Below are 13,554 nucleotides of genomic sequence, written 5' to 3'. Positions count from 1 at the left end.
TTTTTCACCATTCTACTGGAAGAAACATAAGGTTAGTGTGTTTGTTATTTTACATTGAAGGATCAAACACTAACAATAAGTGGTTATTCTGTATATAAATGTACTTTCTAGCTTAGTTTTCAACTTACAACAAAACGTCAGGAACTTAATCTGTTTGTAAATAGGGGAGCACCTGTAGTCAAACTTCAAATTGTATGTAGTTGGTTAAAATAATAGTTCAAATTTGGTCGGCTGTAATGATGCCCCCTACTTAAATGTGTTTGTGTGACTATAAATCTATTCACTACATTAATCAGTATTTGTAAAATATATCATCAAATAGAATAACTATTTTACAAAGAGTAAATTTTAATTAATAGTAATAATTTTAAACATTAATAATCCAAATACATTTATAGAATATTATATAACTGATCTTTGCTCTGGTTATATTTTGCATAAAAGTCTTATTTTTGGTAGAAAGTAAACAAATAAGAATTAAAGTTAAGTTAAAGTAATTATGAACAATATTAATGATTTTAAAATAATTTTAATATTTTACCAATATTCTATTTGAAGGAATGTATATTAATATTAAAGTAAAGGAAATTGTTTGTCACAAAAATAAAGTAATGTTGTTTTAGAAATATGCAATTTTATTATGACTAAATCAGGAAGGAACAAGATATGCTTATACGTTAAGAAATCAAATAGTTTTTTGAAGTTTTTCCATACCATCTTCAAATTGGGCCCACCAGTGGCCAAGTGGTTTCGTTCCCTGAACACTGGGAGTTCAGTCTTGGGTTCACATCTCGCCAGGATGGGCTGGCCACGTAGAGTTTTCCAGATTTTCTCCACATCTGTAATTCCTGAATTACAGACAGTCTGTTACCCTAAAAAGACCTCCCAGAAGGCATTCCCTCTAGGCAGATTGCCCAAGTGTTGCATTGCCATAACTTAACAAAACAAACAAATCCATCTTCAGATAAAATTACACAATTAGAACTATTGTGAAGATTACAAATTTTTAAACTATAATGATCTAGAGCATGGGTGTCCAACCCGCGGGCCGCATGCGGCCCAATAAATGTGTAAACAAAACTGACAAATTGTTTTATTTTTTGTTTATTTATTTATTTTAACAGCATAAACTCAAAAAAGAAGTTTCACAAAGCTGTAAACTTTTATACATATTTTATTTTTGAGTGAAAAGGAAATACTTTCAAATACTCAACGAAGGAATACTAAATAAAGCTGAAGTTGTAACTCAAAGGATTATACACCCAAATTTGAGAAAAGGAGAGAAAGGCCAAAAGATAAAAAGTATTGAGAAAGGTTAAATAGACCTTCTGTTATACAAATATTGACCCTTAATTTTCCAACCTTCCTCACTACTTTTTATCTTTTGTTCTTTCTCTCCTTTTCTCAAATTTGGATCTATAATCCTTTGAGTTCCAACTCCAGCATTATTTAGTATTCTTTCCAGCGTTGCAAGATTTGGCTACTTTGCGCCAAATTTGGCTACCCTTTTTTAGTTTGGTGTAAAAATTATCATTTTGTGTATTGGTTACTTTCTGAGCTACATATTATTTATAATATTAGTCAAATGAAAATGCACTTTAAAATGGTGTTTTGTCGTTTTTTATTAATTAGAGACCCAAATAAAACAAATATTTGTGTTTTTCAAGTAAATTTTTGTTTGTCTCCTTTATAATAAATGAATTTATTTATTTCTAAGTAAAAATTGGAAGTCTGTAGAAGTAATTTTTTAAAATATCCTTTTTCGTGATAAAGTTTTAATACTTATTACTATAATCTAGACATGTTAATCCTTAAATATACAAGTATATTTTAGGATTGGGTCACAAATATATTATATATGCTTGTGGCCCAAAACTCCATGACTTCTTCCAATGTGGCCCGGAGGAACAAAAAGGTTGGATATCCCTGATCTAAAGACATGGAATTTAAATAAAAGTTCAATCTTTCTAATTTTGTAATTTAATTTGAAAGTGGGATAGAATAACTTTGAAAAATGTTTAATACAATAAATCTGTTTGACTTCTATAAATTAATTTTGTTCCTCCCTAATTTATAAAAATAATGAATTAATAATAATTGTGATGTGTTTTATCATTTTTAAAGCTAGAAATTTTTGTGTTACAAACATAAAACTCTGGAACATTCTACATTATCAAAATATTTTATTGAAGTCAGTATCATTTGATATATGAAATTACTGTTAGATCACAATTTAAGTTAAAATTATATAAGATTTACTGTAAAAAGATAGATAGAAAACTGATACATTTATATATATGTTTAAATATGAATTTACCTTGTTGATAGTATAGTAGTGTTCAATGAAATTGCATCACATCTATTTTTAACCTTTATCCATCTTTCTAAATTATTTTATTTCTGAAAATTATTGAGTTGCAATTTGAAAAAATTTTAGATCTATAAATTCTCACTGTCATCCATCTATCTGTCTTTTCTTAATCTCAAGAACAGAGAGAACAGAGTTAGATAGATGAAAGTCGAGACTAGATATTCCATATCTAATCTCCACTTTCATCGATTGAACATTGGTGTTCTTTAAAATTATGCATTCTAAACACATTTTTGCAAAAATTCTTCTTTGAAGGTATGTTTTCAAAAATCAAAAATATGAAAGATATACTAATGTTATAGTTCCAAAGATGTAATTATTATATTTAGATCTCTTTTCAGTCTATCAGAACATTAGTCATCCATTTGGTTAGTCACAGCACTTAAATCTTACAGTTAATTTCATCTCTCCTAAGTTTTCATATCCTATAAGAGAGCTTATATGAACTACAGTAAGACCCTGATTAACGTGGGGGATGCATTCCTAGACAACAAAGCGCTAAGTGAAACAGTGTTAAATGAGATCATTTTAACCAGGGCTGTGGAGTCGCGTAAAAATCTACCGACTCCGACTCCAACTGTTTTTTACCAACTGACTCCGACTCCGACTCTGACTAGTGGCAGACTTGTTACCGAAAGAGACCCGGAAATTCTGATGTCATCACGTGACATCAGAATAAAATATTCAATAAATAGAGTTGTAATAAAGATAGAGCGTAGAAACTTTTTATTCCAAAGCTAAAAGACTTCTCTAAGTAATATATAAATATTTATTCGATAGTTTTTACTTTTCTGGCTGTTATAGGCCTGTATAACAGAGGAAAAGTGTAGCGCTCGGTCAAAAAATGACCCCTCCCAAATTTTTACATTTTTGGACTCGGGACACCTTGAAATTTTGAGATATGCAAAAGATTCGAGGTTTTTTTCTATATGTGTGGATGTTAGACTGTGTGCGAAGGGACATGATTTCGTTCACCCTGTTTGAAGCCTAATAATTTCTGTGGTCAGAGTGGTCAGAATACGAGTCGGATGGTTTAACACAGGAGTTAGTTATTTAAGTCAAAGTGGTTGAACTAAATTGTGTCCCCATATACATTCTAACATCTTAAGCGACAACATCTTAACGGGTTTTACTGTACTATTATAAAATGACAAAAAAGCTTACTTTGAGGGTAAAGACGAGTTTTATTTTATTTTTTTTAAATTTTGAACGCTAAAAACGAGTAAAATATTCATTAAGAGATATGACACATGGCCACTTTTATGTGTTCACCCTGTCCACCTTTAATTAAGAACCAAAATTTAATAGTATTAATGCCCCTTTATATGCAAGCCACAGTGCCACATTTCGTTTCTTAAACTTTACCCGTTCTGAGATATTGTTTAATATCTCAGAACAGAAAATAAAGAAATTAAACAAATTAGACACCAACACACACGCGCGCGCGAATTTTTCCCCTTTATTGACTTTTTTGAGGGGGTTCGGGAGGTCTCCAAACGTGTGGATTTGCAAAAAAATAAAAAAAAATAAAAAACTTGGAGGGTCAAATTTGACACGATTCCAATACTTTTCCGTTTTATATACATAACAAGCTGGCAAGTAAATAGGAGTCGGAGTTGGCGGATTTTTTGACGACTCCGACTCCGACTCCTGCTAAAACATCAAAACTCCACGACTCCGACTCCACAGCCCTGATTTTAACATAGAGTAAATAGGTAAATAGGGATAGGGGAACACGCAACCAAAAATAAACAAATTTTACTTTAAGTTATTTTTATTTTAATTTGTATAATAATATAAGTTAAATAACACACAAACATATGCACAGAAATGTAAAGTTCATTTTTTGTGATAAAGGTCTTGACTTTTGTGAAATTCTTCTTGTTCTTTTGCAATAAAGTCATAAAGTTTCATTTGTCACTTTTTTTTCTTTCCTTAAGCAAATGTCAGTAGCAGAAGATCACATTCAAAATGCCGCTTTTTGCTTTTGTACTTTTTTCAAAATCTGGATCATTCACTACAGTTTGATCAACGATTTCGGTTATCGTTACCAAACTTTTACTAAGGAAATCTGTACAGAAATTTTTTGTGTTGCTCGTTTTCAGAATCTCTGTTTTCCAGTTCCACATGAATTCCATGTTCTGCCAGTTCTTGAAGGTCATCATTGGTAAGGCTTTCACCAGAAACCTGCTGTAACTCCTCAATATCCTGATTGTCTACATCTCCTAGTCCTGCTGTATTGATTAGGTTGACATTTTAGTCAACCTAACGATACAGATATAGGCTCTTCTCGTTGAGAATTCTTGGATACCTTCAGTCATAACTTCTTCCACACTTTGTTCATGCATTTATCAGTTAATTCTTGCCAAGCAAAGTCGATATTTCCTATGACATCCATGATGTTATATTTTTTCCAAAATTGCACCAAACAAACATAGATTTAAAGAAAATACACCTTTTTGCCCCCTTTTGCTGATTGGTTTGTGTTTGCAAATAATCTTATTATAAATGAATCAATGAAATGCCACAATAATTTAAATCAGCGTAAATTTTGAGCTTTTTTAAGGCTTCAAGCAGACCGCATTATATCAAATCAGCGTTAAATGGGATCTTACTGTATTTTCAAAACAGGAAAGTTTTCATATGTTTTAAACTGATTACAAAAACAAAGTCGAGATTTAAGCTTTCAATTGAGCTTGCCTCTTTCTATTACTTATGCATATCCAATAGAAGTTATCAATAAGTGGAAAAACTTATTCTTAACAAAGGCTTATTTTAGATCTTGTTTCTGTAGTTATTCTTAATTTTCAATAATCCAGTTGCTTAACTGCATAGCTTATTACTCTACTGAAAGTATTTCTGTTTGTTTCATTGTCAACATAAAATATTTTTTGATGACCATTTTAAAAAAAGTAATATTGATATAACATTCCTTCAAGTTTTAGTTGAAAGTAGTGAAATTAATAACACAGTAATTTATTATTAGTCTATTTACAATGTTTACTATTATACTAAAATTGTAATTAATCATTGTATTATTATGTATTATTTACATATTAAATATTGACAAAAGTATATTAATAATATAATTGACTAATTAATTATACAAAATTCATTCTATATAGTTAATATTGTAAACTTTTCTCGTTTTTGTTTATTGCATTCATCCCGTGTACCTGTGTGGTGACTCGGGCTTTAGGGAAAGGTAAAATTATTTCTCACCATAGGCATATTTATTGATGCTTATGCATGGAATAGCATGGCAATGCTTTTATTTAACTGCATGAAATATTTTTATTGATAATTGTAATTCATCCTTTAAATTTTTATTTAAATATAAAATTTAAAAGTTGTTGTTATATCATTAGTTACATTGTGTTGTAAGAAAGTAAAATAATAAAGCTGTAATACTGTATAATTATGAACAATACTGAAAAATATCAAAAATTAAATTTAAAAAAAAACTTAGTTGTTTGAGAACAAATTCTTAAATCTAAATTTAAAGTTATTACTATTTTAAATATGATAATTAAAACAAGAGATTTTCTAAATTTACAATTGAAATGAATAAGCTCTTACTTGTTACAAATTAGATGACTCCATGAGAAACTAATGAGTATTTGACACTAGAAGGGATTAAACAGTCTGATTTTTAATTGAGATTTAAATACTCGTCAGGGCTAAACAACCTATCATCAGAATCTATACAAAAAAAGAACACAAGTGTAGGCAATGTGTTTCAATGGTTCTGTTTTGATTGAAAAATTCAAAGTTTCTTGAAGTTTCATATCATAACAAATTTATTAAATGTCAGTAACACATTCTAAAAGTTTTTGAAAATTTGTAATTTTAAACATTTGTTTGGGAATACTGTGACATAACAAATAATATTAATTTGAAGTAGAAGAATGAGCAATTCACATCAAATGCAGAAGTTTGCATCTAGATGAATATGTGTACAATTAGTTTGAATGATAAATAAATAAAATAATGCAAAATAACATAAATGAATGAATATAAAAAAAAGGACACAATAGACTAGAATCTTATTGGTGTGATACCAATTTAATTATCCACACTACAGATCCAAATTTGAATCTGACCTTTTTTTTTTGTCCAGGTTTGAGATAATTGTGATAAGCAGCTCTTCCACTGTTCTGATGGGTAAATTTTTAGTGGTGAGAATTACAATCTCCATATCTTTCCAAACTGAAACATAGTTTTTGTTTAGGATTAACTCTTCTGCTTGTGCTGGGAAGTCTTTGCTTTCTTGAGATCTCCTTATGTTCTGCAAGTCTTACTTTTAGAATGCAGTAAGTGCTGTCAATGTAAAAGATAGACTCCTTGTTATTTTACATTGGGATCTTGTAAAGGCCACCTGACAGGTCCTAGGGCAAGGGACTTTTATTCATTTCTGATGAAAATGAGCATATTAGGCTCAAAAAATGTTCAAAATTTTTTCAAATGATTGAAAGAAGGAACCACTGGAATGCCCTTCCTACACTTGTGTGTTAGTTTTTGTTTGGATTCTGATGATGGGATGTTTAGTTCTGAAAAACATTTCAATATCAATTAAAAACTAGACTCAATTCTTTCTAGCATCAAATGTTCCTTAAATGAACAATACTGTAATGAAACTTCAGTATAAAGTTAACTTTGATTATAAAAATATTATTTGAACTTTAACTGAATTGGTAACTATCCAATTCTTAGAACAAACTAAAATTTTGAAAAAGAAAAAGAAATTTGATCACAACATTTGACATATTTCATAGTTTAGTTAACTGTAGTGGTTGGTAATGAATTTTAGGGTTTGACATGTTTTATTTTTAATACTGTAGGTCTGGAATAAAGTATGAAAAACATTTTTTTGTAAAGTTTGCATGTTACAATGTGGTTGTACATTTTAGTAATTGTGAATGTTCCAATATTAATTCAAGTTTGTACATAATGATTTTTTGTGAAATTTGCATTTTTGATGAAAATAATAAACATCGAAAAATTCAGAATAATTTTTTCATAATTATAATTTTGTTACTAATTGAAAATTAATAGAGATAACATTGAAAATGCTTACCATTTTGCAATTTCAATTTGTTCATCATCAATTTGCAATAATTTTATTTAAACCCTAAATATCAATTAAATGATATTGATAATTTCAGAAATGAAATAGTAAACTTAATTGATATTTAGGGTTTAATTAAATACACAATCAATATTTCAGATAATTAATTTTGATAATTGATTGAATATGTATTAGATATAACTTTTTAAATAAAGACACTGATATAAAGACAGTTTTGATATAACTATGTAAATTTAGATAATCACAATATTATGAATTGATATTTCTACTTCAGAGGAAACTTTATTGCTAGAGTTAACATAATCAAAGTAAAAAGTGAAAAACCAAATCTTTTCCACATCTTAGATCTCACGTCTTTGGCTGGTATTTGAATATTATTACTCACAATGTGTCCTTTATTCTTCTTGAATATATTATTTAAATTACTATTTTCAGTATGGTACATGTCTGTTCTCAATGTTCATTTGAAACTGAATACATTAAAAATAAGAAAAAAATTTTTAAATCAAAATTTAATAAAATCAAGTTTGATATGCTAGTTTATGCAATTAAAATCGGGCTTTAGGGAAAGGTAAAATTATTTCTCACCATAGGCATATTTATTGATGCTTATGCATGGAATAGCATGGCAATGCTTTTATTTAACTGCATGANATTCCTTAAATATATTTATATTCATGTATTTTTATTAGTAATAAAATTATTAATAAAAATAGTATTTGAAAAAATAGGCGGAAAGAGTTACTAAATCTAATCTAATTATTAAATAATGTTAACAAAGTTTAATCATTAATAAAATATTTTTGAAATACAGTCAATATTCAAAAAGTTTAATAACCAATAATCTGGAATAAATAATATATATATATGTTACTGTGAAAGACCGAAATTAGAGAATTTCGATATTCTCCGGTGAGTGTTGACACACACAAAATACGTCGGTGAAAGACCAAATATTTGGTTATATTATTATACGTTCGAACAATTGCTGATGTTTGTCAACAAGCACAGAAGCTTTGGTGGAGGTCGAAACGAGAAACCAATGTCAACAGAGAGGCGACAGTCTGTCACCAAATTTTTTGTGGGTAGCCGGAGGTAGGACAAGGTCGTACCTCTTTTCCCGGCAATGGTTTGGTAGAAACTGCCCACTTTGTCACTGGATAGTGTTTTTGTTGTTTTGATCCCATGAGGTGGGGATTGGTTTGTCAGGTCGAGTGGCGGAGGATGAGAGGGTCATCGGTAGGGTGTCAGCGATATCCAAATAAAAAATACTATTAACAGATCAGTTCGTAATCACGTAATAACATAATCAGTTTGTAATTTGTAAAGAAAAGTTACTTTCCTTACATGAGATTTCTTCTCAAGAAATATCGCTGTGAGAAGCAGCTGCAGCTAATTCGAAAAGTGGAGGGCAAGGCTATACATGCTGTCATTGCAAAAAAACTGTTCCACGAATAAATGCAGTTGTAAAAACAAGGGACTCTTGTGCAATTCAAAGTGTCACAACAGTTTAAGTTGTTGCAATAAATAAGATTGTATAACGTTAATCATAATTTATGTGTAAGTTTATTATTGAATTAATTTCTTTTCTTATTAAGAATGTACTGTTCGTTTTAGGTTCAACAGTTTATTTACATGTGCTATTACTTAAGCTTTCTCCTATTTTGACATATTAAAAAGTTGCATTTTTGACTTAACGTAACAAAAATATTTTTATTCAACATTCACCATCAGTGCATGCTGAATGTCGACATTTGCCAATGTAAGTGAGAAATAATGATATTTAGCAAATATTTTGTACATACACGAAACAACTGTGTGAATGCTGACATTTACCAGATAATGTTGACATTCACCAGTTATCGGTCATTCACAGTAACATATATATATATATATATATATATATTATACTAAGTTTATTCCATTATTTATGATATTCAGACTAATTTAAATTATATAAACAATACACAAGTCAAATTGCAAGTTATGAGATAAATTACATAAAGATTTTTAACATATTATCAATTTAAGAAAGATTAATTGTGGAAGCCTTACTCATTAAATTCATATTTTTATTTTATCTTCTCTTCAACTCTATAGTTGCACAATCCAACATTATATTTTTATACTGTATTGAAATTTACATAATGAACAGTAAAATCTGCTACTCTTATATATATATTTAAATAAATTTAACTACATTATTACTATGAGAAGTGTATCATATTTATAACATTAAGTGTGTAAAATAACATACCTCGTTAATAAAATAATAGCTATTCTGATAATTTAGCTTACTATTATATTTGTCATGAATAGTCTAAAAAAGTTCTTGATCTTTCTTTTTTTCTGCATGGTGGATATATGATTTATATTTTGATATTTACTAAAAATTATATGTAATTTTTAGTTATACAATTATTTGTAAAAAAAGTTATTGGAAAGTGAAAAATTCAACTATGTCCCTCTTATTGAAATTTGACCTGTTTTGTAATCAATTTTGTAAAACACTACACCTGTTTTGTTGATCAATTTTGGCTGCCTTTTCTGTTTGATGATATTATTCAATTTGTTTACTCGATTTAAATTTTTTTTACATTTTTGAATCAATTGTTAAATTGTCTGGTAAAAGTTCTAAAAAAAATTTCCTTAAAATCCCACCAAAGAGAGCATCTCTCTCTTTGATGTGGAACCCATATATCAAGCTTTGAAACAAAACCAATTCATTTCAAGTAATCATAAATGGTTCAATTTAACAAATTTAATCTCTTAGTGATTTTACGTTTTGTTATTCGGCAGTTTGCTTCAATCAGTACCTTTATTTTGTTTTCATTGGTTTCAACTGGCCATCCAGAACATGGTGCATCTTCGATATTAAAATTGCCAGAATGAAATTTTGTAAACCAGTTTTGGCACTGTCTTTCTCTCAACACATCATCTCCATACATGTAGCACAATTTTTTTCTTGCTTGAACAGCATTTTGATTTTTTGGTAATAAAAAAAGCAAAATATGCCGAAAATGCTGCTTTCGATCTTCCATATTTGATGGGACACAAAAAATAAACAATTGCACAGAATCAAATAAAATTTTTTACAAATAAGCCTTAAAATGCTAGCTTTCAAAATATATAATGATAATACGGTTTAGAATGAAAATGGCAGGAAAAATTCGACTAATCAGTCTAATGGTAAAAAAAAAAGCAAACTTACTTTCCAAACAACCTAATAATTATGATTACATTAAGCAAACATTTTTATAATGTATTTTAACATATATTTTGCATTAATTTTGATAACAATAACTGATTGATAACATGACATCTATCATTACAATGTGGAGTTAACTGTATATAAAATACAATAATTGTGTGATTAGCTTTTATAATTTCATTAAAACACAATAAATGATTTTATTTGCCTTCGGTGATTTTTTTTATTTAACATTTTGCACTTTTAGTATTTTAAAATATAATTTTATAATATAAAAGTAATAATTTATTGTAATTATTGCATGTTGCTTACATATTACTGATAAATAATTTACATAGTTAATTTCTTTTAAAAGACATTGTCATTTGTCAATTATAAATTTTTTTTTATTGAATTTAATAAATTTTTAGGGACTTTGCATATGTTGCTCGTGATCGTATAACTCGTAAGCATATGTGCCATGTCTTCCGCTGTGATATCCCTGCACGTATCATTGCCAATACTCTTCGAGATATCTGCAAAAAAATAATGATAGCAAGAAGCCTTCAACAAAATCTAGCAAAACCTGTTGGACCTGGTGTGCATAATTTTCATGGTGTACCTTGTCTTAGTGGTAGGAATATAGCAGCCCGCCCAACCAATTTACCAACAGAGCAACGACGTTTTCTTCACAGCAATTCACAGAGTTCCTATACAAGTAAGTATTCGTTCTAAATATTTTGCTTGCTTAAATAGTTTGGCTCATTGTAAATAATATGTTATAGGTCAATCATTTCCAACACCTATGGAAGAACCAAAAAAAGTCCTTAAAGTCCATTATTTAGGAACTACTCTAGTTACTAGAGCCCTAGGAATAGAAGTTTTAAATGCAGCTATTGATCAGTTAGTTTCGGTAGTACCCCAGGAACAATATAAGTTTGTAAATGTTGCAGTAGCTCCATCAACTATTACTATTCTTGAACCAGGGGTAAGTTGAGATTATATTTATGAAAGTGTTAAGTGATTAAATTATTTTTAGTTTGCATATGTAATGTAATAATTTAAATAAATGACATTTAAATAAAATTATAAAATAGAAAGTTATTTCTGATATGATATATATACTTTTTAGCATAAATTATTCATAGTACAATCAATTGTTAATTCATTTCTTTTACTTATATAATTATTATTTTTTTTTTTTTGGGTGGTATAAAATAATTTTAAATGTCTTATAATTTAGGAAAGTATATCAGATTTACAATGTTAAGATTTAGTATGATATAAAAAGATTTATCATTTAATTACATTTTTCTGAATATATTCACAGTTAGTATTTAGTGATCATCAAGCATCATTAAGGCAGGTCAAGTCAATGATGCTTGATGATCATTAGATTTTATGAGAATATCAAAAACTGATATGTATTAAATACATTTTACTTTTAAATGCATTTAGTGATCATCAGGCATGTGTTATTTTAAAAAGTTACTTAACTTTTTAAAATAACATATGCTTGATTATCACTAAATACTAACTGTGAGTAATAACACATACTTTTCAGATAGTAATAACAGAAATAAAATTCATCAAATTATGCTTAATGAGAGTGACGTATGTAATATTTAAATATGGCAGAAAACTTACACTAATAATAAAATTTTCTTCATATGTACAGTACAATAACAATGTGATCATATTTAAAGGGCAATCACACTGCAGATTGTAAGTTGACACACTGATATTCTTTATTATATATATCTTTTTCTCCAAAATCTATGTTTCATACTTAAAGTTCCTTTTCAGTTGGAGTGAATGCCACCATATGGAAAAAAATTTTTTACTATACTACATTATAAAAGAGAGAAAATATATTTTTATAAAAATGAGTTTACTTACATTATGGTACACAACAAATATCAAACAATGGTGTACATTAAGACATTTTAAAAATACACCTGCGTCAAACTATTCAAAATATCAATTCTATATAACTTGTAACATATTTTACAGACTATGGAAATTTAAATTAGTTGCACTCTCTAATGCCTATCAGATGACCAAATAATATTCAATTGTTAACCATTGTTTTCATTCATACAATTAAATTTTTTTTCTATGCTTCAAAATCTGTAACTACTCTCTTAATTTTCTTTTGTAATTATTTTCTTCTTATTTTAAAATTTTTGCTTTAAATTCAGTTTACATCCTGTATTTACAGTGTCTATCAGTTTACATAATTACATAATTATACTTTATGACCCTGATATGTTCTTGTAATTGCAGTTTTGACATCCTACTAGTTTCTCATATATATAAATATGAAGTATCACAACTACGTTGTAAACAATATACTATATTATCAGTGTTCAGTAATTTTTTCTTTTTTATTATCAATCTCAATTTTTGTATGATTTATTAATGAACTGATAAACATTGTATAAAAATTAAAGTATTATATTCATATTTTTATAAGTCACCATTCTTTTTTCATATTACTGTTCATACTTTTATTTAACTATTTTGTAATAGGTGTTTTGGATAATTACTTAACAAATACATCTTTATTACATCTTTAATTTCAGCTATTTAGTAATATTCTTCTGTTGTTCTATTTATAATTTTTTCAGTTATACATTTTATACATATATTTTATATACAGTAGAATCTCGATTATCCGGACTAACTGGGGATGAAGGTAGTCCGGATAAGGAAAAATCCGGATAATCGGAACAAATACAGTAGATCCCCCTATAAGACGGTAGATACGTTCCGTTCTTTATGAATCAATTTTGTAGGAATCATAGTTTACGGACTACGGCTGTTTGAAAGGTTTTCTTTCATAAAATTAATCGATTCTAGACTAATTCGACTCAACATTTCCAAAATACGTATATTTTTTTG

At 28.2% G+C, this 13,554-nt stretch overlaps 1 protein-coding gene across 1 annotated transcript in view; it reads left to right on the top strand.

The window, feature by feature from the left end:
• The window catches only part of LOC111633491, a 97,468-nt gene that overhangs the window by 41,007 nt on the left and 42,907 nt on the right, over positions 1-13,554 (top strand). Inside the window, exons 16-18 of the mRNA XM_023378073.1 lie at positions 5,571-5,576; positions 11,082-11,368; positions 11,436-11,638. Of these exons, the coding sequence (XP_023233841.1) occupies positions 5,571-5,576; positions 11,082-11,368; positions 11,436-11,638 (496 nt within the window). The remainder of the gene's footprint in view (positions 1-5,570; positions 5,577-11,081; positions 11,369-11,435; positions 11,639-13,554) is intronic.

The sequence above is a fragment of the Centruroides sculpturatus genome, unplaced genomic scaffold (assembly GCF_000671375.1).
Source record: "Centruroides sculpturatus isolate CEXI.00-Female unplaced genomic scaffold, Cexi_2.0 scaffold759, whole genome shotgun sequence".
In the NCBI taxonomy this organism is placed as follows: Eukaryota; Metazoa; Arthropoda; class Arachnida; order Scorpiones; family Buthidae; genus Centruroides; species Centruroides sculpturatus.
The sequence above is the reverse complement of the archived record's forward strand: the minus strand, read 5'-3'. Positions and strand labels throughout refer to the sequence as shown.